The 21923-nt window shown below is 44.7% G+C and overlaps 1 protein-coding gene across 1 annotated transcript in view; it reads right to left on the reverse strand.

Annotated features, from left to right (window-relative positions):
• The window catches only part of LOC102762121 (nesprin-1-like), a 254153-nt gene that overhangs the window by 14050 nt on the left and 218180 nt on the right, over positions 1 to 21923 (reverse strand). Inside the window, exons 74-88 of the mRNA XM_015570483.1 lie at positions 21812 to 21826; positions 19796 to 20103; positions 16460 to 18620; positions 14956 to 15293; positions 14360 to 14504; positions 13480 to 13698; positions 12169 to 12428; positions 10390 to 10555; positions 9906 to 10061; positions 8256 to 8408; positions 7460 to 7642; positions 6052 to 6189; positions 1487 to 1672; positions 854 to 976; positions 223 to 405 (exon numbers count right to left, since the gene is read on the reverse strand). Coding sequence (XP_015425969.1) covers positions 223 to 405; positions 854 to 976; positions 1487 to 1672; positions 6052 to 6189; positions 7460 to 7642; positions 8256 to 8408; positions 9906 to 10061; positions 10390 to 10555; positions 12169 to 12428; positions 13480 to 13698; positions 14360 to 14504; positions 14956 to 15293; positions 16460 to 18620; positions 19796 to 20103; positions 21812 to 21826 — 4734 coding nt within the window. The remainder of the gene's footprint in view (positions 1 to 222; positions 406 to 853; positions 977 to 1486; positions 1673 to 6051; positions 6190 to 7459; positions 7643 to 8255; positions 8409 to 9905; positions 10062 to 10389; positions 10556 to 12168; positions 12429 to 13479; positions 13699 to 14359; positions 14505 to 14955; positions 15294 to 16459; positions 18621 to 19795; positions 20104 to 21811; positions 21827 to 21923) is intronic.

Genomic DNA, 21923 nt, shown 5'->3' on the forward strand with positions numbered 1-21923 from the left:
GCTAAACGATAGTGTTCACCAACAGATATCTTTTTATAGAGCGTTCCCCAGGCTTTCATGGGTGATCCAAATAATAGCATTTCATTCCCTAATTTTACAGAACCACAACCATCTGTCACAGCTCACACTCTGGGTGTGTGTTGAGGGCTGAGCCCTCACAAGCTCAGTAAAGGAGCCAGGACCCTGGCTGCTGCTGGGCTGGTGTGGGGACCCCGCACGTGCCTGCATGACGTTGCACTGCTGGATGGCCACGTGCTGCAGCCGGCTGGCCTCCTCCTGCAGCTGCAGGGCCGCGTGGCAGAGCGGCAAGCTGGTGACCACGTCCTCGGGGATGCGGAGCGCGCTCTGGCAGGTCTGCACGGCCTGCACCTTCGGCTTCAGCGACTCCACCTCACACAGCAGGTGCTGAAAGTGCAAGAGCGTAGTTCACACTTTTATACCCAAGACTTTCTCTCATAAGCAAGAGACAAGTTACAGCGTGTTTACAGGTCATAAACATTTTCCAAGAAATATTACAAAAACAATGCATAGAGCCTGGTCAGTTGTGGCTCAGTGATTGAGCGTCAACCTATGAACCTGGAGGTCATGGTTCGATTCCCGTCAGGGGACATGCCGGGGCTGTGGGTTCGGTCCCCAGTGTGGGGCAGGCAAGAGGCAGCCCATCAATGATTCTCTCTCATCATTGATGTTTCTATCTCTCCCTTTCCCTTCTTCTCTGAAATCAATAAAAATATATTTAAAAACACTTAGCATATAGAGCTAAGACTATAACTGAGTTTAAAAATCATTTTTCCTCACTCTCCTCTTTTTAAAATCTAGGCTCCCGGTCAGCTCCCGGGTTGACTTTGCTCACCTGTCGATGAGAGAGTTGCTCCTTGAGACTAAGGCATCCCACTTCCGGGGAAGCCAGCGTTGCCTGGGCTTGCTCCAGAGCCACTTGGAGGTGTTTCAGCTCTGCTTCAAATTGTTTCATATCCTGCGGAGGAAAAGCAACACGCATGTCATTACTTAAGCACTTGAGGTTCAAGTTCAAGATGAAGAATAGCATCACAGTCAAGAAGGCCCAGCAGAGGTGAGCACTATACCTCCGCTATGAAGCACCACTGTGTGTGTGTGTGTGTGTGTGTGTGTGTGTGTGTGTGTTTTAATCCTCCCCCGAGGATTTTTTCCATTGATTTTCAGAGAGAGTGGAAGAGAGGGAAAGATAGGCAGAAAGATTAGTGTGAGAGAAACACATCAATTGGTTGCCTCCTGCATGTGTCCTGATCAGGAGCCTGCAACCGAAGTACATGCGATTGGGTCCCTCCTGCAGGAGCCCCAACTAGCACCCAGGCCGGGGAGGAGCTTGTAACCAAGGTACATGCCCTTGACTGGATAGAACCCAAGGCCCTTCAGGCTGCAGGCCGACACCCTATTCACTGAGCTAAACCAGCGAGGGCATGTTTTTTTAATGGACATCTCAATTTAAATGGTGACTATTTTTTACCTTGGCAGCATCTTGCAGATTCTGCAAACGAAGTTTGATCATCTGCCGCAGCTCCTCCGCCTCCCGTCCCAGTTCGGCCACTTGCTGAGACATCTTTTCTGTATGGTACACGCTGGCGAGGGGCTGCAACTTCTCCGTCATCGCTTCCAAGTCGCTGTGGGCTTCCTCAGACTCTTCCAGCATGGTCTAGAGTGAAGTATCAATATTCAGGATATTGATTGGTAGGTGGAGAGGTATTGGTAATCAACATGGTGTGGTGTAAACACCATCCGACCGGGAAGGGAGTAAGGAGACGTAATTCACCCTTCCCACGTGCACGGCATAGGGTGTAATCTTCACACGCCTGTGCCCACTCCCTACCTACTATTAACCCCATTTCACAGAATAAGAAATCAAAGTTCAGAAATGGTAAACAATTTGCCGAGGCCACGTGTTATTAAGTGTTGGACCATGAGGCTCGGGCTCTGCCTACCACCCCGAGCTGCTCCCTGGTGAAGGTAGGAGCAGAGCATCCCAGCAAGACCAGTGCTCTGCACGTAGGGTGGCTTCCTCAGGCCGCTGGGCCTCCCGTCTTTCATCACACGTATCTCAATGAAGGAGATGCATTTCAGCTCTCGTACTCTATACATATGAAATGAAAATAATACAAGAGCTCTGCAAACAAACAACAAAATTTTGCTCACTCGCCTTAAATGAGACAAGGCAGGGATGGGCAAACTTTTTGACTCGAGGGCCACAATGGGTTCTTAAATTGGACCGGAGGGCCGGAACAAAAGCATGGATGGAGTGTTTGTGTGAACTAATATAAATACAAAGTAAACATGATTACATAAAAAGGTATGGTCTTTTTTTTCAATAGTTTTATTCATTTCAAACGGGCCAGATTCGGCCTGCGGGCCGTAGTTTGCCCACGGCTGGGATAGAGGCAACCTAGGATCCCTAGAGGAATGAAACACGCCCTGGTCATTTAGGACCGTACCATCTACTGGGAGCAGGATTAACATGAATGGATTGACAACCATGTGCTGTGCACAGCCTGAGTGGAGTGAAAGAGAAGATGGGGGTGAGGAAGGCAGAGGTGAGATGCACTGCAGGCAGTTGGAGAAGGCTTCCTGGAAGAGCCTCACTTGGAGCCGAGTCTGAAGGATGTCTGCATGCTGACCGACGGGGAGCAGCACAGGCCAAAGCACAGAGGGGAGTAGGCACAACCCGGGCAGGGACTGGGCGAGTGATGCATAAAGACAAGTGGGAGGCGGGGCATGACTCTTAGGCAATAGGCTCTGATTTTAAAAAGTAGAGTACAGCCCAGCCCGTGTGGCTCAGTGGTTGAGCATCGACCTATGAACCAGGAGGTCACAGTTTGATCCCCGGTGGGGGCCATGCAGGAAGCAGGGATCAGTGATACTCTCTCACCATTGATGCTTCTATCTCTCCCTCCCCCTATCCCTTCCTCTCTGAAATCAATAAAAAATATTTTTAAAAAATAGAGTACACTTTTTCTCATAATAAACATTATATATGGGGTGGACAAAAGTAGGTTTACAGTTATAATATAAATAATACAGTAATTAGTAAATAATAAAAGAATAAACTCTGTTTCACATACTCACAACTGCAAACCTACTTTGCCCACACTGTATATGTATGTGTGTGTGTGTGTGTGTGTAAAGCCTATATATAAAAGCCTAAGCGACTGTTTGACCATTGGACTGGTAGCTATGATGTGCACTGACCACCAGGGGGCAGATGCTCAATGCATAGGCATGGAAACATGGAACAGACTGATGAATCTCAGAAGGAAGTGGGGAAGGGGAAGGCAGCAAGAGATTAACCAAAGATCTTATATGCATGGATTTGGCCTGCCCTGCAGGGACTGGGCCGAAACCGGCAGTCTGACATCCCCCAAGGGATTCCGGATTGCGAGAGGGTGCAGGCCAGGCTGAGAGACCCCACCGGCTCATGAATCCGTGCACTGGGCCTCCTGTCTTTCATCACATATAAGTAAAATTTTCCACAATCCCATACTTGAGAGATGACTTTAAGTAAGCTATAACTGCTGTTACGTGTGGGTACATTTCTAGGTAATAGAGATATTAACCCACGTACATTTTTCTTTTTCACCTGACATTGGAAACATGCATTTTCTCTCTGTACACTGTTTTTGGATAAACTCAGGTGGCTTCAGTTACCAAGGCAGGCACAAGAGAACTCGCTGGAACAGTGTGTGCAGGCCGAGTTCTCTCCTGAGTCTCATGGGAGGTAACCACTAACACCCGATATCTGTCCATCTGTACTCAACCCACCCAACTGCCCACATCAAACAAGCCTGGGAATTGTCCTTGGCTCCTCCCTCCCATTCAGCCACTCCCACAGTCTCCACATTCGGAATTTTAGCTCAGTAACACCCCTTGCTTGTGTCTTCTCTCAGCCTCCAAAGAGAGGCCTTGTCGCTTCCTCCTGGAATATTACAGCCACCTTCTAATCAATCATCTCCTATGTCATCTTGCCTTCGTTAACCTGCTCATTTCCACAGGGCAGTTTAGTCATCTTCCTTAAAAATACAAGTCTGTATTTGTCACTTGCCTGCAGAACATCTGTCAAAGGCTTCAGAGTGAGTTTAGGATCAAGTACAAGTGCTTACCCAGCTTCCACGATCTGCCTTCTCGTTCACTATCTACTCTATCCTCCAAGGCCTCTTTCTACCAGCCCCTTCCTCCACACCTTCCCCCCAGAGTGCTCCCTCCAGTGCACCACGCAGAGCTCCCCTCGCTCCTATACTACACAGGTGGGCTGCCTGTCTTTCAGGACTCAGCCCACAATCACCTATTCCTGAGGATAATTCTTTAACCTTCTCAAACCTGGCAGCCTAGGTGGAGCACCCCGCTTTGGGCTCTTTCAGCAACTTGATCCCTTAATGCCTGCATCACCATCACCTGGAGTGTTATTGTCTAGATCTGTCTATCTCCTTCCTCCCTTTAATTATCAACTCCTTCGGGGGACAGGAAATACTGTTTGTACTCCAAGTGCCTCCTGAAATTCCTACCTTTGAAAAATACTTCATAAATGTTTGTTGAATAAACAAATGAGCAAAGGAGTTATTTGAAAGAAAAAGCCTTTATGGTCATTTTAAAGATTGCATTCAATTCTATTATATCCAAAAATTTACTCAGATAAATGAACTGACATTTATGTTTCCCTTAAAATTCCACAAATTTCACTCTCGTGACTAATCCTGCATAAAATATTTTCTACATTGTGGACTATGGAGTAGGAACATTTTGATGATCATGATTCATTCTGCCAATTATTTTTCAAAGAGATTTTATCAGGTTACCAGGAGTATGTGAGCGCTCTCGCTTCTTTAAATATAAACTTTAATGAACAGTGTTAACTTGATTGTTAAAATGTGTTCTCTCTCTTAAATTTGTATTTGTAGATTTCTAATGAGGCTGAATACTTTTTTCATTGTTTACAACCAGTTGTATCATAAGTCTTGTCTGTTAATACGTAAGCATATCTCCAAGTAGAAGATTGGGGTTGTTAAGAAAGATTTATTGAGTGTGTGTGATTGACTATAGAAGAAAGATTGTGGGTACAGGAAACCAATTAGAAGCCTGTTAAAGAAGTCTAGGGAGAAAATGAGGCTTTAATCTTAGAATCCTGTCAACTGGAATAGATAGGAGGATAGATTTAAAAGACATAAGCATACAGAAATCAGAATAAAAGAGAAAACCTAAAATACTTGAGGGTATCCATGTAACTTAAAAGACATTCTGTATTTTACTGCAAGATAACAGCTGTTAAATATCTCTATCTAATTCAAACCGAGTTATAAAAGAATGAAATAATTTCCTGGATGACATGCCCCAGAGAAAGCTGCAGAGGAAATGAAGCAATGCGGCCACCTTGTGATGCGGACTCATTTCTGGTTCCCAGTTGACCACCACTTCCTGTGGAAGGCCAGGAGACAGGCCAGGCGGAGGCAGGAGAGCTCAACACCCCTGTGTCAGATCATGTGCTTAATGTCTGCACGTGAGCTCTACCTACCATTTGATCCTTGTACTAATTCTGCAGGATAAATCACTCGCATCTCCATCATATTGATGGGAAGACTGAGTTCAGAGCGGGAAAGTAGTTTCTTCCAAATCACACCTCCCTGAATGGCAGAGCTGGGTTTTCCCAGGAATCTGACTCGAGCCTACCTAATCTTTCTGTCAGTCACTACATCTCTTCACGGGGAAGAATTCCCTACCGTATCCCAGCAAATAACTGTTTCAAAGTAGCAGCAAAAAATGAAGCAATTATGTTTGCCTTGAGAAAGGAAAGTCTAGGGGAGGGTATCCATTTATTTATACAGTCTTATGAAATCTCACAGGTAGCTACTGTCAAACGACTGGACAAGTCATAGGGCTACCTTAGCTTTCTTTCTTTTTGTTTCTTTCTTTCTTTTTAATCTAGCACCTACAGTAATTTGGCATTACAGACCTCTAAGTTTTCTCAGTTTTTTCACTTAAATTAAGTTGCTCCTTTAGTTACTCTTTGAAAACTATTTTTCCCCAAGTTACCTGATGTGAAATGTATTGTTCCCGAAGTTGTTTTGCAGAATTCCACACAATCTTTGCATGTACCAATACTTTAGCTTTGTCAATCCACTTCAAAATGAATTCAAGCCGTTCATTGTATTCTTCTAAATGTGATGTTGCCTAAAAAAATAATTAACATTCAGATAACAAATGAAACCTCTATTTCTTGAACTTTAAATCAGTTTTCTGTCTCTTTTTGGATATAATAGTCCTATAGTTGATCATTATAATATCTGAGATATTTAAAGTGTCAACGTAAGGAATGTCCAAATCCATAGACAATTTTTATTAGTTTATTTGAGGTGACCGATGACCTATAGCAGGGAGCAAGATCTCACAGAATAACAGCTTTGCAGCTTCTTTTAAAAATTAAGGTGGGTCTGTAAGGAAGACTGGAGAAGATTAGAAGGTGGTGATTGGATTACAGGGTAGTTAACAAGATTATATGCTATCTTGGTTAGGGTTTATTTTAAAGGTGTGCTATTCTAGAAGCACAAGAACAGTGGACAGGGAGGGCTGGCTTAAAATCTTTCACTAAAGAACTTATAGGCCTGGGGTGGGACTCCCCACCATGACCTGCCCAGTTAGTAACTTACAATTGGCACCCAGTGAGGTTACTTTGCATAGGAATTCTCCCCCCTTTTTCAGTTTACAAAAGATACCATGAAAAAGCATGTCCTTGTTGAAAATATTGCAAGGACTTCCCAGTGACTTTAGAGTAAAGTCCAAGTACTTCATATGCTTGAATAATCTGTCTTTAAAGAAAGTTCTCTCTCCTTATCTCTTATTCATCTATTTAGCTCCCTTTTCTGTCTCCCCTCTTCTGTACTCCACCCTCACTAAGGGTGGGGATTATGGCATTCCAGGTTTCAATATTGTCATTCATTGGTTGCCAAATCCTAATTGAACTTGTCCCTGGTTACAGAAAACATACACAATGGATTAAAACCAGTTGAGTCTATACTCAACAATTATGATGGATGTGTGTGACCTGAACCTGTGAAGTAAATGATAGCTATTAAATATTATCTGTATATCTATATATATATCTTACTTTAAGATACTTGAATTCACACAAACTGAATTGTGAAATGTTAATGGATGAATATACATTTTACAAAAATACTTTCCCAGTTTACAAAATATTCACCCCAAAAGTGTACTTACATGACCACCTTTGTTAATAAATTTATGATATTGCTTGATATCAAATAAAGGCAGGTTCTGTATGTCTAATTCTTAGGAACACAAGTGCTGTATGAAATAAGCTACTCTTAATAAATTATTCTCTCCATTGTCAGTATCATCTTTTTATTTATTTTCAAAAGAGGAAAACAGAACAGAGAATTTCTGCCCTTGAGAAGTTGGGTTCCTGGCCGGGAACACATACCTGGCTGATCTTGAAGAACCGAGTCTCGGCCTGCCTGCTGGTCTGCTGGTGGAGTTCCGTCAGTTTCCCGACCTTCCTGGTCAGCGGCTTACCCAGTTGGCCATTCTGCTCCGAGAACTTTTGTACTGCTCCATCCAGTTCCATTAACTTTAAGTTACAGGCATCCAGTTCCTCCCCTAGCACCTAGGTGGTCATCAAAATGAAAGAACATCAGACTACAGGAAATAAATGTCTCCAGATTTTTCAAGTTCAGAAGGATGACATTAAATGATCTTAGTATAAGACAAATACAAATGATTTGTATGACCATGATCAGGTCATTTCCATTTCTTGGGTTGGAAGTCAGAGCAGGATGTTTGGCAACTCTGGTGTTTATTTCCTATGAGGCTGAGAGCTCACATTTTCCTTCTGCTCCACCCAAAAGGATTAGTCACTTAGCTCATCAGCAGAGTGAGAACTCAGATTTAGCTCCTAAGAACATCCTTCACTTTGGAATTGATATACCCGTATTCCTAACTCATCACTGAGTTCTCTGACACTTCTCCTGCTTACCCACACATGCATGTAAATTCATGAATAAAGTTCAATTGTGATGATAAATTATATCATGTAAATAGATCTATGCTATCATATTTATAGAGTTTCTTGATTGCCTCTCTTTACTGTCTGGTTTTAAGGAAGCTTGCTGATCAAAAAACTCTTTTTTAAAAAAAGATATTCCCAAAATGTACTAACTCCCAAACAATACTGAATGCATTCAGCAGCACTCCTTATGTTCACAGTTCTCTTTCCTTACCTTTTGGTCAGCTTTAGCTTGAACTAAGTTGTCTGTCTTTGCCCTCAGCTTAGTTAGAATCGTTGTGAGATCTTTGGTTATCTTCTGAATTTGCCGGCTGAACTCCTGGCTCGTGGCCTTGCTCTGTTCAATTTGTTTTACTCTGTCCTGGATCTAAACAATCAACGAGAACAGCAAAACCAAGCATGGTTAAACTTGGGTAACATATGAAAAACCCCATTGTTGACGAGAGATTTCAGGTGGTTCCTGCTGCTTTGGCATCTATGAGCTTGGTCGAAGCCGCCCCTGTAGTTACAAACTCACATGTCTTCCATGCAGCCTCCCCTCCCCCATCTGCAAGCACTCGCTGCAGGTCTCTCTGCTGCTCTTTCAGTAAAGGAGCAAAACAAGCAGCCCATGTACAGTGATTCACTCATCAAATATTTAGCGTCTGCATAGATGGCCATGTAGATAGCGGAGCCCGAGTCGCTGTTTACTAATACTGTGACCTTCAGTGCACAGACTCCTCCTCTAAGAATTTTTCTTCAGAATACACAGAACTCTCCTTTATAACTGAACGCACACGTTTCCAAGCACCTTTCCATGAGCAGCTGCTAATGACCTGGTAACTGTCTAACTTGGCAGTCGCATCCCTAGAGGATGACAAGAGAACACGTTTCTAATGGCTGTGGTTTGATTTGATAACAAATATTCATACTTTGGTTTATAATAAAATGCCAAAGGAAAGAAGGTAAAGAAATTTTCTCTTTGTATAAATGAAAGGCTGCAATACACCTAGAAGGGTGACTGGTAGCCTCTGGGCACTCAATGCCCATGGTATTGTTAAACACATGATATATATCTTATTTTTGTTGTTGTTCCGGTAAGTCTTTTGTTTTTTGGAAAAAGGTAAGGGAGAGGAGATAAGTTATTTCTAATTATATGACACTAGAGGCACAGTGCACAAAATTCGTGAACATGGGGGAGGTTGTCCCTCAGCCCAGCCTGCACCCTCTTGCAATCTGGGACCGCTGGCTCCTAACCCCTCACCTGCCTGTCCGCCTGATCGGCCTAACTGCTCTCCCCTGCCGGCTGATCGCCCCTAACCATCTCTGCCTCGGTCCTGCCACCATGGCTTTGTCCAGAAGGATGTCCAGAAGGTCATTCAGAAGACGCCCAGTATAATTAGCATATTGACCTTTTATTAGTATAGATTATTGTTCATGTCTGTGATCATCTGGTGTGTATGTGTTTTATCTAATTTAACAGTATTGTTTGTTTGTTTTGTTAATCCTCAACTGAGGATATTTTTTCCATTGCTTTATCAGAGAGAGTAGAAGGGAGGGAGAGGGAAGGGAGAGAGGGAAACAATGATGTGAAAGAGACACATCAACTGACTGCCTACTGCATGCGCCCCAAACAGGGGACAGGGAGCAAACTTGCCACCCACATACATGCCCTTGATGGGAAATCAAACCAGCAACTCTTCAGTGTGCAGGCAGACACTCTAACCATTGAGCCAACTGTCCAGGGCAATAGTATTGTTTTATGCTGATCAGATTTTAAACTCTATATCCATAAAGAAGTCCTTGTGAAAATCAAGAACTCTCGTACAAGAACGCTGAGCCTATGAAAGAAGGGAAAGGCACTCTTTCTTGGGCATGGGTTTACCTGGTCATGGACAGTTCCTAGGTTCAATGCCACCTCCGCTAGCTGCAGGGAGAGCTCAGAAGGTAGTATAGCATAAAGACCCAAGTACTTGGTCTTCTGCTCCTCGGCTACTGTCTCAATGTTCTGTCGGTGCTTCGTGGCTTCTGTTAGGAGAATCTGAAGGAAAGATCAAAAAAAGAAATGTCTGGGAGCCTAAAGAAATTTCCATGGGTATAGAGACAAGACAATGTATTGTCCATCAGTACATGATTAAATGTGGAATTAGAGAGACATCTTAAGAAAAAACCAAGCTTTTCTTTAGCCTCTGAGTAAGAAACATATCCACTTTACACAGAACAAACAAAAACCCCATCAAATCGTACTAAAAGACTCTTATATAACACATTTCGGAAAATTTTTAATTAAATATTCTAAGCAAATGTGTCATATTAAAATCAGGGAAATTTTTTAATGATAGGTATAAGGAATGAGGAGAGTTTTGTACCTGAAGTTCTTCAAGTTGAGCATCTATTTCTATTGTTGGATTCTCCAAATATTCCTTCGTTTCCCGAACCCAAGATTTCACAGAATTGATTTGAGTCTCCACTCCTTCTCGGTCCTTCAGCTCTCGCTTCACCACCTTCCCCTGACTCCTCACTTTCTCCTGCATGCTTCAGACACATTTCAGGGAGAAAGCAGAAGTGAATTGGAAATGAAAGGAACCCCTAGCTCACAGCATTATATTATCCAAAACAGACATTTTTCTAAAAGGTGAAATCTCATATCCTTTTGCAACTAAATTCACGTCCCCAAACCTGTCAGATAATTTTCAGTAAGACTTACATTTGGTCCAAGTATACTGGAAGAATATATATCAGGTGAAGTGAATGATTTTTCCCTGGAAAATTGAGAACTGACACACTCCACTGCTACCACATTGCAATTAATGTTCTATGTAAAATAACCGGGACATTGTTTATTTAGTTTCTCTCCAGAAATCGACTCACATGAATTGGGGTCACCAGCCTTTAAAAGTAATGTGTAATTGGAATCTCTGTGGTCATTAGAAACCAGTCTTTGAAGTCAAGCTTTGGAAATGTTATAGTTAATAATGTTCAACACCCAAATTGTAAGTCTTTCTTTGAGTTGACATAAATTTGGTTAAAAAGTTTAAATAAGTGGAGCCCAGTTCTCCTGAATTCATCTATAACTGAAGAGGTGGATGTAGGACATGTATGAATAACAGTAGCTAATGCAGCAGTTAAATTATCTATTGACATTTCTTCTCTGGCCCCATAAGTGAATCAGGCTGATTATATATCATTAAGTTTTGTTTTGTTTTCTTTTCTTTTAAATTTATTTATTTTCTAAAGTTTTACAAATGTCTCCTTTTCCCCCGCTCGCCCCCCAACCCCTCCAAGCCCTTCCCACTCCAGGCACGCCCCCACCACCCCAGTGTCTGTGTCCATTGGTTACCCTAATAAGCACGCATACAAGTCCTTTGGTTGCTCTCTAACAACCACCCTCCCCCCCACACACACTCCCCTGCCATCTGTCTAGGATCTATTCTTGTTCATCAGATTATGTCGATCATTACATCCCACATATGTAACCATTAAGTTTAACGTCCTCTAGCCACAAAGTGCGAAAAGGGTTATTTGCCTGAACTTGGGCATCATCCTTGTTCTCATCTCTCAGTCATCCAGTTTAGCCAGTGAGTTACGAAGCTTTTCAGAACCAGGTTCTAAGTAGCTCCCAATTGTTCAGCTCCCAAGCTTTGCTTCTCAGGAAGAACGGCATCACCCCACAGTGCCCTGAGAGTGGCATGCTCACTCCCAAGGTTTCCTACAGGCTCTTCCCCTCTTTGCACAATTCTCCTCTCCCCTGGCTGCCTCCTCGAGCTGCTCAGTCTTCAGCTGAGGAGACCTGCCGTGCCTGCCCGCCTAGGCTCCCTGTCTCTGCTTTGGGGTCCTTTCTCGCCCTTTTCATGCTTTACCCAAGCGGCCCCTGGAGTTGCCCATCTCTGCCGCTTGACTGTGAACAGCGTGAAGGCACTGACCGAATCTGTTCCGTTCATCCCTGTATTTCTAAATACTACTAGATATGTGTTTGTCAGATAAATAATTGAAGAGCTAAGAAAAATGGGGAGCAGGGATGAAGGGAACAGATCCCCCCTCCCCCAACTGTAAGGTGGCATGATGGAGCACCCCCAGACTCTAAACCACACTCATCCCTTTGGGTCATGGCCGGGTTCAGTAACAGAGAATGAAGGGCGTATCCTTACCTCAGGCACAGATCTTGCATGGCTGTGATTTCCTGCATGACGGGGGGCTCCTCCCCGGGGGGTGGGGCGGCCCCATCGGGGAGCATGCTCAGCGCCTGCTGCCGCAGCATGCCGAGGGCCGCCTGCTGCTGGTCCAGCTCCAGGGTGAACATGTCGTGGTGCTCCAGCAGAGCTAAGAGTTCCACTTTTGAGGCTTTCTCTGCCGAACTTTCCGGTAATTTGCCTTCTAGCTGATTGATCGTATCAGTGGCTTTCTTAATCTGATGAAAAATGTATGTAACATGAAGCTAAAAAATAAACTGAAAACATGGGGCAACTCCTATAAACATACATTTGACTCTAGTGCAGCTGTTCTCAACCTGTGGGTCACGACCCCTTTGGGGGTCGAACGACCCTTTCACAGAGGTCGACTAAGACCATCGGAAAACACATATATAATTACATATTGTTTTAGTGATTAATCACAATGCTTTAATTATGTTCAATTTGTAACAATGAAAATACATCCTGCATATCAGATATTTACATTACGATTCATAACGATTCATTACAATTCATAAAATTACAGTTATGAAGTAGCAGCGAAAATAATTTTATGGTTGGGGGTCACCACAACATGAGGAACTGTATGAAAGGGTCGTGGTCTTAGAAAGGTTGAGAACCACTTGACTAGTGCATCAAAGCTCATTAAAGATGAGAGTGTAAACTCTAAATCCCAGGAAACTAAAGCCTGGACAATCTTCTTGACATGAAAGGAAAAACCACCTTTCTAATTCTGGGTTTAAAGCTTTAATCTCAAAATAATATCAGGGCTATCAGAGATTGCATAACATAGAAAAAGTGTGTGTGTGTTGTAAGTAAAGGACAAATGAAAAGCTCCAATATTCCGAAAGGAAGATGTGTCTTCAAACATTGAATCCTACTTAAAAGATGAAAAAAATTAATATAGGACTTGGGACATTGGTTCAATTCCTGCTCATTTCCATGGCAAAGAAAGACATATTGTATAATTTTTCAGGGCGAATGTTTCACCAAGAAACGCAAATGGAGGAAAGTGGGCTTGTCCTCCTTTCAAAATTTCATTTCTTGGTTTTCTTATTAAAATGATCGGACCCTGACTTGGGACTACATTGCAGATTGCCTATGGTACGGTGTTGCATAATGTGGTTTTCATGCCATTGAAATAGAGACGTGGGGAAAACGCTTTGTGCTTTCATAAAGCCAATGGAAAACAAAAGCAAAACACTGCTTTTCAAAATCCACGCTCGTCAGGGAGGAGACGATCCTGAGCCCATCAACGAAGGAGATCACCTTCTTGCCGAGGTTCTTCCACGCATCCACCGCGTCCTCCAGGATCTTCTCCTGGTCCTGGGCCACCGCCCGGAGCCGCGCCCAGCGCTGCCAGACCGTGGTCATGGACCTGCCGATGGTCGCTTTGCTGGCGTCGTTGCCGGCCTTCTCCAGCTGCGATGCCTCACCCTCCAGGGCCACGATTTTCTCGTGGAAGGAGTGAACCCCTGCCACTAAAGCCTGAGGTGGGGAGGAGAAGACGGTGAGGGAGAGATTTTTTTCAAAAGTTCTATGGATTTGAGGAAAGCCCACAATTACCTGCAAAAGGAAATGTCTCAACATATATTCTTTTTTCTTCTGCTAACTCTTACTTCGGATTCTTCATTGAGTCAGGCTTGGATTTTTTTTTTTTTTGAAAGAGGCAAGGTGAATATTTATTTGTTAAAAACCAAAGTTTATTTGCTACTTGAGATGGGATTCTCCCACCTTTAAAAGGCAGCAAAAATATAAGGCAACTGAGATTAGTATTTAAGGGTGGCATAATCTATGTTATATTGCTATGATAGATGAGGGTGACTTCGCTACTGTTTGTTAAATTGTATTTGAATTCATCTAAGTTATCACCAGAAAGGATTCACTGGAATTCATTGCATCACACTTTATCAGAAGCAATTGCTCTGAATGTGTTTCTGAAACCAGCTGTGCATTTCCAACTGAATCCTAAAAAACGTGACAGACAGCATGCAATTAAGTAAAAACTGCCAGGAAACATGCTTAATGTATCCTTTTCGTGTTTAAGGAGCCCTGGTGAAGATGGATTGACCTGATTCTGGAACTGCAGTATCACCGAGACTCTTTACAAAGACAATGAAAGGACGTTAAAAACAACCACACAACTCACCTTGTGCTCAGACAGTTTTTCTTCTGCTTCACGACTGGAAGAAGTCTTCAGTAAGGAAAATTCAGACAACTTCTTTTCGGCAGCATTCATCAATTCGATAACCTCTTCCCTTGCTTTCTGGTAATCCTGCCACTGAGCCGCACACCTTGAAAAGGTGTAACAAAAACCAGTAAGCAACATCAAATCCCAGTCACAGAGCTCTGACATCAAGATGCCTGATGGCACTCGAGAGAGAAGAATGAACTTAGGTGTGGATGTTCATTAGTATATTCCTGTTTTCCATGTGAAAATTCATTTCAAAACACCTCATATTTCTGCCCAGCTGGTGTGGCTCAGTGGTTGAGCATCGACCTAGGAACCAGGAGGTCACGGTTCTATTCCCAGCCAGGGCACATGCCGGGGTTATGGGCTCCATCCCCAGTGGGGGCTGTGCAAGAGGCAGCCGATCTATGATTTTCTCTCATCACTGATATTCTATCTCTCTCCCTCTCCCTTCCTCTCTGAAATCAATAACAATATATTTTAAAAAACAAAACAAAATAAAACAAACACCCTCACATTTCAGTAGAATACAGCGATTAAAACCACTCCAATACCTCCGCAAGAGATCGAGCTGGGCGTGGGAGTCCTGGATCACCCTCCGGCTCTTGTCCTCCAGGGTCGTCATTTTCTGGGCAAGCTCCTCTTTGGCAGTTGGCTTGATGAGTGGGTCCAGGGTGGCGACCAGGCCGTGCAGCTCCTCCAGGTTGCTCTGGAACTGATCCTCTGCGCTGAAAAACTCCGTGTGGCTTCTGAGACCGTCCTCCGCACTCTCCACGTCCAGGCTGCTGCCTGCCAGCTGCAGCAGCTCCTGGGCATCCTCAAGCCAGTCGCTCGCGGCTTGAAACACTTGATAGTACCTTTGACATTGACTATATATTTGAGTCAATGTAGCCTGAAACACAGTCATTACAAACACAATCAACCCTCAATTGCAGTGTGTTTGCAGAAAATCGTGAATTTTTCTGGTTCTTTTCCAGTCCTTTGTCATGTGGATGTATGTGCATAAGTGAACTGAAAAGTTGGTGGATTTTTTTTTTTTGGTGTAATCCATTGTTATCCTTTGTTTTCTCTTCTGCTAATCTTGCTATAGTTGTATTATTATAGTTAAAATATGTAAACAGAGACAGAAATGAAATAGAAATGTACACTGGTATCTTGACTAGTTCTGAGACTGTCTCCCACATGTGTATGTCATACTATACATACCATAATGCTTAGTCATATGTGGCAGACTGAATATTGACCAAAGTGAAATACCATCTCTGTTGGTTGGAACTATAACAACACCAGTGGGAATGTCAGCCAGTACAGTCACTATGGACAACAGTATGGAAGTTCCTCAAGAAATTAAATACAGTACAACTGCCAGATGATCCAGCAATTTCACTTCTGGGTACTTATCCAGAGGAAACAAAATCATTATCTTAAAGAGATATCTATACTCCCACATTCTATGCAGCTCTCATTTCTTTATCCCCAAGTAAAGTCATGATGAGTGTTCTAGTCTTGCTTCTGTGGTGCCACAGGGAAGCGAGAGAAGATGAAGGGGTGAACAGATGGGGCAACTGATGGGAGACCCCAGAAAAAAACGTGGCTCAGCATCAGGGTCAGGGCTGTATCACCCATCTGCCTCTCTCCATTTGGAGATTCTTCATCCACACTGATCTTATACATGCCAAGTTTTGCATTGTTTAAAAAGGCATCGCTAATTCATCATTGCTAATTTGTTTATTTTATTACTAATGTACTCACCACGGTATTAAATCCATTAGTGCTATCATTTATTACCTCTCATAAAGGTGAGAGAAAGCAGGGGTTACTGTGTGATAACTAAGTGAGGCCAACATGGAAATCCCATGAAATGATTACCACATCCGTAGACAGTAAAAACATCCTTTTGAGTCACCATCAGTTAAAGATGATTCTACATAGTATCATCAAAGAAATATTTAAGGCAGCAATTCTAACAAACAACAAAAAACAACAACACACCAATATCTCACGCACGTCGACAAATAAGCAGAGTGGGGAGAAGACAGGAGGAGCCCTCGTACCCACCTGCCTGGTGCGTAAAGCCTCCTGAATGTCTCCGTCCAGCTCCGAGAGCTCGGCCAGCGTGTGCTGCAAGTCAGCGGAAATCAGCTCCTTGGCTTTGGTGAATCTCTCCGTCTCCTTGTCGCGCAGGGCCTTCATGATCCTGAGGCTGGACTGCACCTCTTCCTGGTGAATCTGGACCTTCCTGATCTCCTCCTGGATGTCCCGGAGGTTCAGGTCCAGGCACACGGGCCCGCTGAGCTCCGCCTGCACACCCCTCAGCCAGGCCAGCGAGCGGCTCAGCTCGGTCTGGAAGTCTATACTCTGCACCATGCGGCTCTCACACTCGGTCACGGTGGCGCCGATGGCCGCAGTCAGCAGTGTCAACTCCTCCTGCCAGGCTTGGGTCTGCTGCTTGGCTTTCTCGTAAGCCGAGGGGTGGAGGTGTGGGACCAGATCTTCGAGATGCATGGCCATGCGTTTGAGCAGAATCCCCGAGTCCTGGAGGCTTCCCGCCAGGGCGTGATACAGCTTGAGCTTCTCCTCCGCGGGCAGCGTCTCCTCGTTCAGCTGGGACTGCTCTGCCCGCACGGCCTCCAGCTGTTTCTGCAGCTGCTGGCTCATCTTCTCGTACTCTTGATACGCAGCCGTGGTGTCCTCCAGTAAGCTCGCCCTCTGTTCTGTCTGCCGCTTCAGCCTGTGGTACGAGGCGACGAGCTGCAGCATCCTGTCGGGCTGCCACGGCTGCCCTGTGCTGCGGAAGCTTTCCTTCTTCTGGCTCAGCTCATCCACGGCCTCCCCGAGGCCCGCCACCTCGCCCAGGAGCGCCCTGCAGCCCTCCTGAAGGCACAGCGCCTCCTCCACCGTCAGGGCGCTGGGGACTGGGCTCATCTTTAAGAACTGGTCCTCCAGGTCGCTCAGAGACTGGGCGGTCAGCTCGATCAAGGAGGCGTACTCTCTCCGAGCGAGAATGGCCTCCTGGACCTTGTAGAACTTGTCTTTGGCCAAGGCGACGATGACATTAAATTGCTGGGGCAGAGCGTTCAGCTTCTCGTCCAGGTAGGAATGATCGACTTCGCTCAGCGAGGGCAGGATGGCCTGGCCGGTCCGCTGCAGGGTCAGGAGGAGGCTTTCATACTCTGGAGATTGCTCCAGGAGGTGCTGGTATTTGGCCAGCTGCGCCTGCAGCTCTGAACTCTCGTTCATTAGGTTGATCTCAGGAAAGGTGACAATGTCTGCTTGTCTCAGCCAGTGACAAGCTTTATCAAAATCTTCCTTGAAATGCTTCCTGGACACGAAGCTCTTCTCCAGCTCTTGGAGCCGGTGGCCGCACTTCTGCAGGACGGCGTCGTACACGCCCTGCAGGTCCTGGAGCTTGGCCAGCACTTCGCCCTTGTCCTGCTCCGTGGCTCCTTTCATCAACTCACGGCCCTGCGCCCAGAGGCCAGTGACTTCATTCTGGTAGGTCTTGAGGCTGGCCTGGGCGCTCCGACAGGCTTTGATCTGTTTGCTCACATCGTCCGGTAACAGGCAGATGTGCTCGCGAAACAGTATCTTTCGCTCGTGCTGCTGGATCTGGCTGGTGGCCTGGAACAGCGCCATGAGAAACTGGGTCTTCTCGGACAGGGCCTTGTTCAGGTACTTGCGCCTCTGGCCCACGAGGTCGCTGAGACAATGGACGTGCCTCTGTGCGTCGGCGAGCGCCTTCTGGACGACCTGCCGCTCGTTCAGGCCGAGATCTGCCATCACCCTGTCCGCGTCCTTGGTGAGGGATTTCAGCAGCATCTGCTTGGCCTCCAGTTCACTGCAGACGGTGAGGTGGTCCATGAGAAGGTTGGGAGCCACGTCGGGAGGGGGGCTCTGCTTGAGGGCCTCGGCGATGCTGGGCTGCTGCTCCTCCGCCCACTCCATCAGCTCCTGGAACCTGGCCTGCACCACGCTCAGCTCCTCCAGGTTGGCCACCGAGACTTGGATTTTCCTACTAATGAGGTCCTCCAGCTGAGACCAGCGCTGCTCAAGGTGACGCGTCTGCTCTTTGACGAGGTCCCTGTCATCTAAATTCAGATGCTCGATCACGCTCTGCTTTCTGTCTTTCAGGTCCTCGATGGCCTGCTTCCTCTCCTGCAAGGCCGTCGCCAGCTTCTTCAGAGCTTCCAGGTGGACCGCGGTGCTCTCTGCATCGGATCTGTAAATACACAGAAGACATCAAAGCAAATTAGCCAACTCGGTCTCTGTATGTGTTCATTCCATGTTCTATCGCATTTCTCCTTTAAGAGGATTTCTTCACTTGGAGTTTACTGACCCAAGTGCTGAAATTACTAGGGAATGCAAGACCCATGTCTTTCTATATCAGAAGTTGGGCCCAAAACAAATGGCCTACATGAAGCATGCCAAACTCAAACTCAAAGGCTAAGATGGGCCAAATAAACGAGGCATGCAGCTGGCGGGCCGCGGGTTTGACATGCGTGGCCTACATACTTCCTTTCTACTCTTCGGGATCCTACTGCCCTCCCGACATGTCTGACACCTGCTTTTAGCTTCTTCCTCTGGCCCTTGCAAAGTGAGCAAAATCGGCACATTAACAAGATCCCTGGATGACTTGTGTAAACATTCGACATAGAGAAGCACTGATCTCTGCATTTTTGAGATTAATAAGTGGCCAATGATGTATGTGCTTTCCTGTGAGAAGCAGCTCAAGCAAACACTCTAGTGCTAGACAGGAAACCTGCAAGACATAACCAAGGGCTCTCTCAGCTACTCATTTGTGAACTCAGATATATATATATATATATGTCTTTTTAACCCTTAGCCAAGGATATGTTTTTATTGATTTTTAGAGAGAGAGGAAAGAGAAGGGGTGGGGGAGAGGAGAGAGAGAAACATCGATGTGAGAGAAAACATTGATCAGTGGCCTCCTAAATGCATCCTGGGTACACTGGTTCAATTTACAGTGAGCAAGGAGAATCGGGGCTCTCTAGCCATATGACAACATGAGTTTCTTCCTTTTCAGTTTTTTAATGTGTTTTTATTGATTTTTGAGAGAGGAAGGGAGAGGAAGAGAGGAATAGAAACATCAATGATAAGAGAGGATCAGTGATAGAATGCCTCCTGCATGCCCCCTACTGGGAATCAAGCCCGTAACCCGGGCATGTGCCCTGACCTGGATTCAAACTGTTCATGGGTCGCAGCTCCACCACTGAGCCACACCCAGGCACCGTGAGTTTCTTAACAATGTTTTGTCAGTATCGATAATGATTGACAATGGATGTTAAAAACATTAAGAAAGGCCTTTTCCGTTTTTATGGAAATTAAGAAACATCTGGCTTAGTATTTTGGGATGTGCCCGAGCATTGCTGTTACCTGGCCAAGTTATCCCATTCTGTAGTAAATTTTTCCAAGAAGACCTCGACGACGCTCATGCAGTCATGGTAGTCTCGTGTCCTCTGGAGTTCCTCTTCCCTTTGCGAGCACAGGCTGTTGGACTGAAGGCACAGATCCAGCCACTGGTCGTTCAGGTGACTGATCTCCTTGTGTTCAGGAGATTCCTGCTTCTTGGTTAACTCGTCCACCTTTTCCGTAATAGCCGACACCGACGCCTGTTTGCACTGTAGTTTCTTAACAAAATCCTGAAGGTAAAAACACCGACAAAATAGGTAACCTGCAATAAACTTCCCCATAAATATAGAGGGAAGCATAGATGTCATAAGCCTAACGAACTAAGCATGTATAATTAATGGGTCATGCGGAACAATGAGAGACTAAAAGTGATCATACCTCTTTATGAATACAAATTTCCAAGTGTATAAGAATCAAAGGATAACTGTAGTACTTTCTTTTCTTGTGTAATTTTGAACAGTATAAAGAAAAACTGAGAAATGTAAAACAATATTATATTCACTAAGGAAAAAAGTTAATATTGTATCTCAAAGTTCAGCCTTAGTTTCCTAAAAACTTTTGAAGTTCATGCTTTTGAGAAAAAAAAAGTAATCTAAATTTATGTCATCTTGTTTTTTCTGCATATGCAAATAATATGTTAGTACAAACTATAAATGGTTCACTTTCATAGAGAAAAAATAAATTTTAAAGCTTGTTAAAAATCTGGTACAACTTCCAATCAAGTTAAAATAATCTTCTATTAAATTATGTGTAAACATGGAATAGGAATGATATTTCTATTACAAATATAATTATATATTAATAAATATCTAGTTTATATTCAAATATGTATTTAGTTGATTGGTACACTTACGTTCCTACAGCTTCAATTACTTATATATTAACATATATTTACTAGAGGCCCGGTGCACAAAAATTCTGCACTCAGGGTTGGAGGTACCAGTGGTCCCTCAGCTTGGCCTGCGCCCTCTTGTAGCCTGGGAGCCCTCGGGGGATGTCCAACTGACAGTGTAGGTGGTGGGACATCCTTACAGCTGCTGAGGAGGCAGGAGAGGCTCCCACCACCGCCGCTGCACTCGCCAGCCATGAGCCCAGCTCAAGGCTTCTGGCTGGGTGGTGCTCCCCCTGTGGGAGTGTACTGGCCACCAGGGGGCAGCTCCTGCATTGAGTGTCTGCCCCTTGATGGTCAGTGCGTGTCATAGCGAGTGGTCGTTCCACTATTCAGTTGATTTGTATATTAGCCTTTTATCCTACAGGATTCATATAAAATATACTAGAGGCCTGGTGCACGAATTTGTGCACAGGTGGAGTCCGGCCAGCCGCCCCCGCCCTTGATCTGGGTGTTGGAAGCCAGTCGGGGGCCAGGCCTGCTGGAGCAGGGGGCCGATCGGGGCCTGGATAGGCTGGTTGGCTGCCAGCAGTGCATGTCATAGCCACTGGTCGTTCCTGTCATTCTGGTTGTTCTGCCGGTCCAGTTGCTGGGCTTTTATATATATAGATATAATATAACATGTATATTATGTATTTTATATATTTAACATTATTTAATTAATGGGCACATTGACAGTCCTGCCACTTCAGCAACATTGTGATGAAAGATGATAAGTGATGAGGGCTTGTGTGTGTTCAGAGGCAGAGGCTTCTGGTTGAATCAGCTAAACCACAGCGCCATGTTCAGGAACAAATGCAGAGTGAGGGTCCTTTGACTCAAGTGGCTAATTGGAGCTCCAATAAACTATTTGAATGTTTACTTTCATTTTTAAAATTACTATTTTTATTTTTCAATTACAGTTGACATTCGATGTTATATGAGTTTCAGGAGTATAATATGGTGGTTAGACATTTGCATAACTTCCAAAGTGATCCCCCTTAGGTGTAGTGCTCATCGGACACCATACTTAGTGATTATAATATTACTGACTATATTTCCTTCTCTGTGTTTTACAAATGTTTGCTCTCTGATCTGTCCTTTCCTGGCACCAAATGAAGGTCTTTCTGAGTCTTTATATTCCTTCAATAGCTATGCTAATGTATATGGATTGAGGGACACACCCATCTTGACCTTCTCTGCCTCCCCCCGGGGAAACTCACT

This window comes from Myotis davidii, unplaced genomic scaffold (assembly GCF_000327345.1).
Source record: "Myotis davidii unplaced genomic scaffold, ASM32734v1 scaffold1427, whole genome shotgun sequence".
Lineage (NCBI taxonomy): Eukaryota > Metazoa > Chordata > Mammalia > Chiroptera > Vespertilionidae > Myotis > Myotis davidii.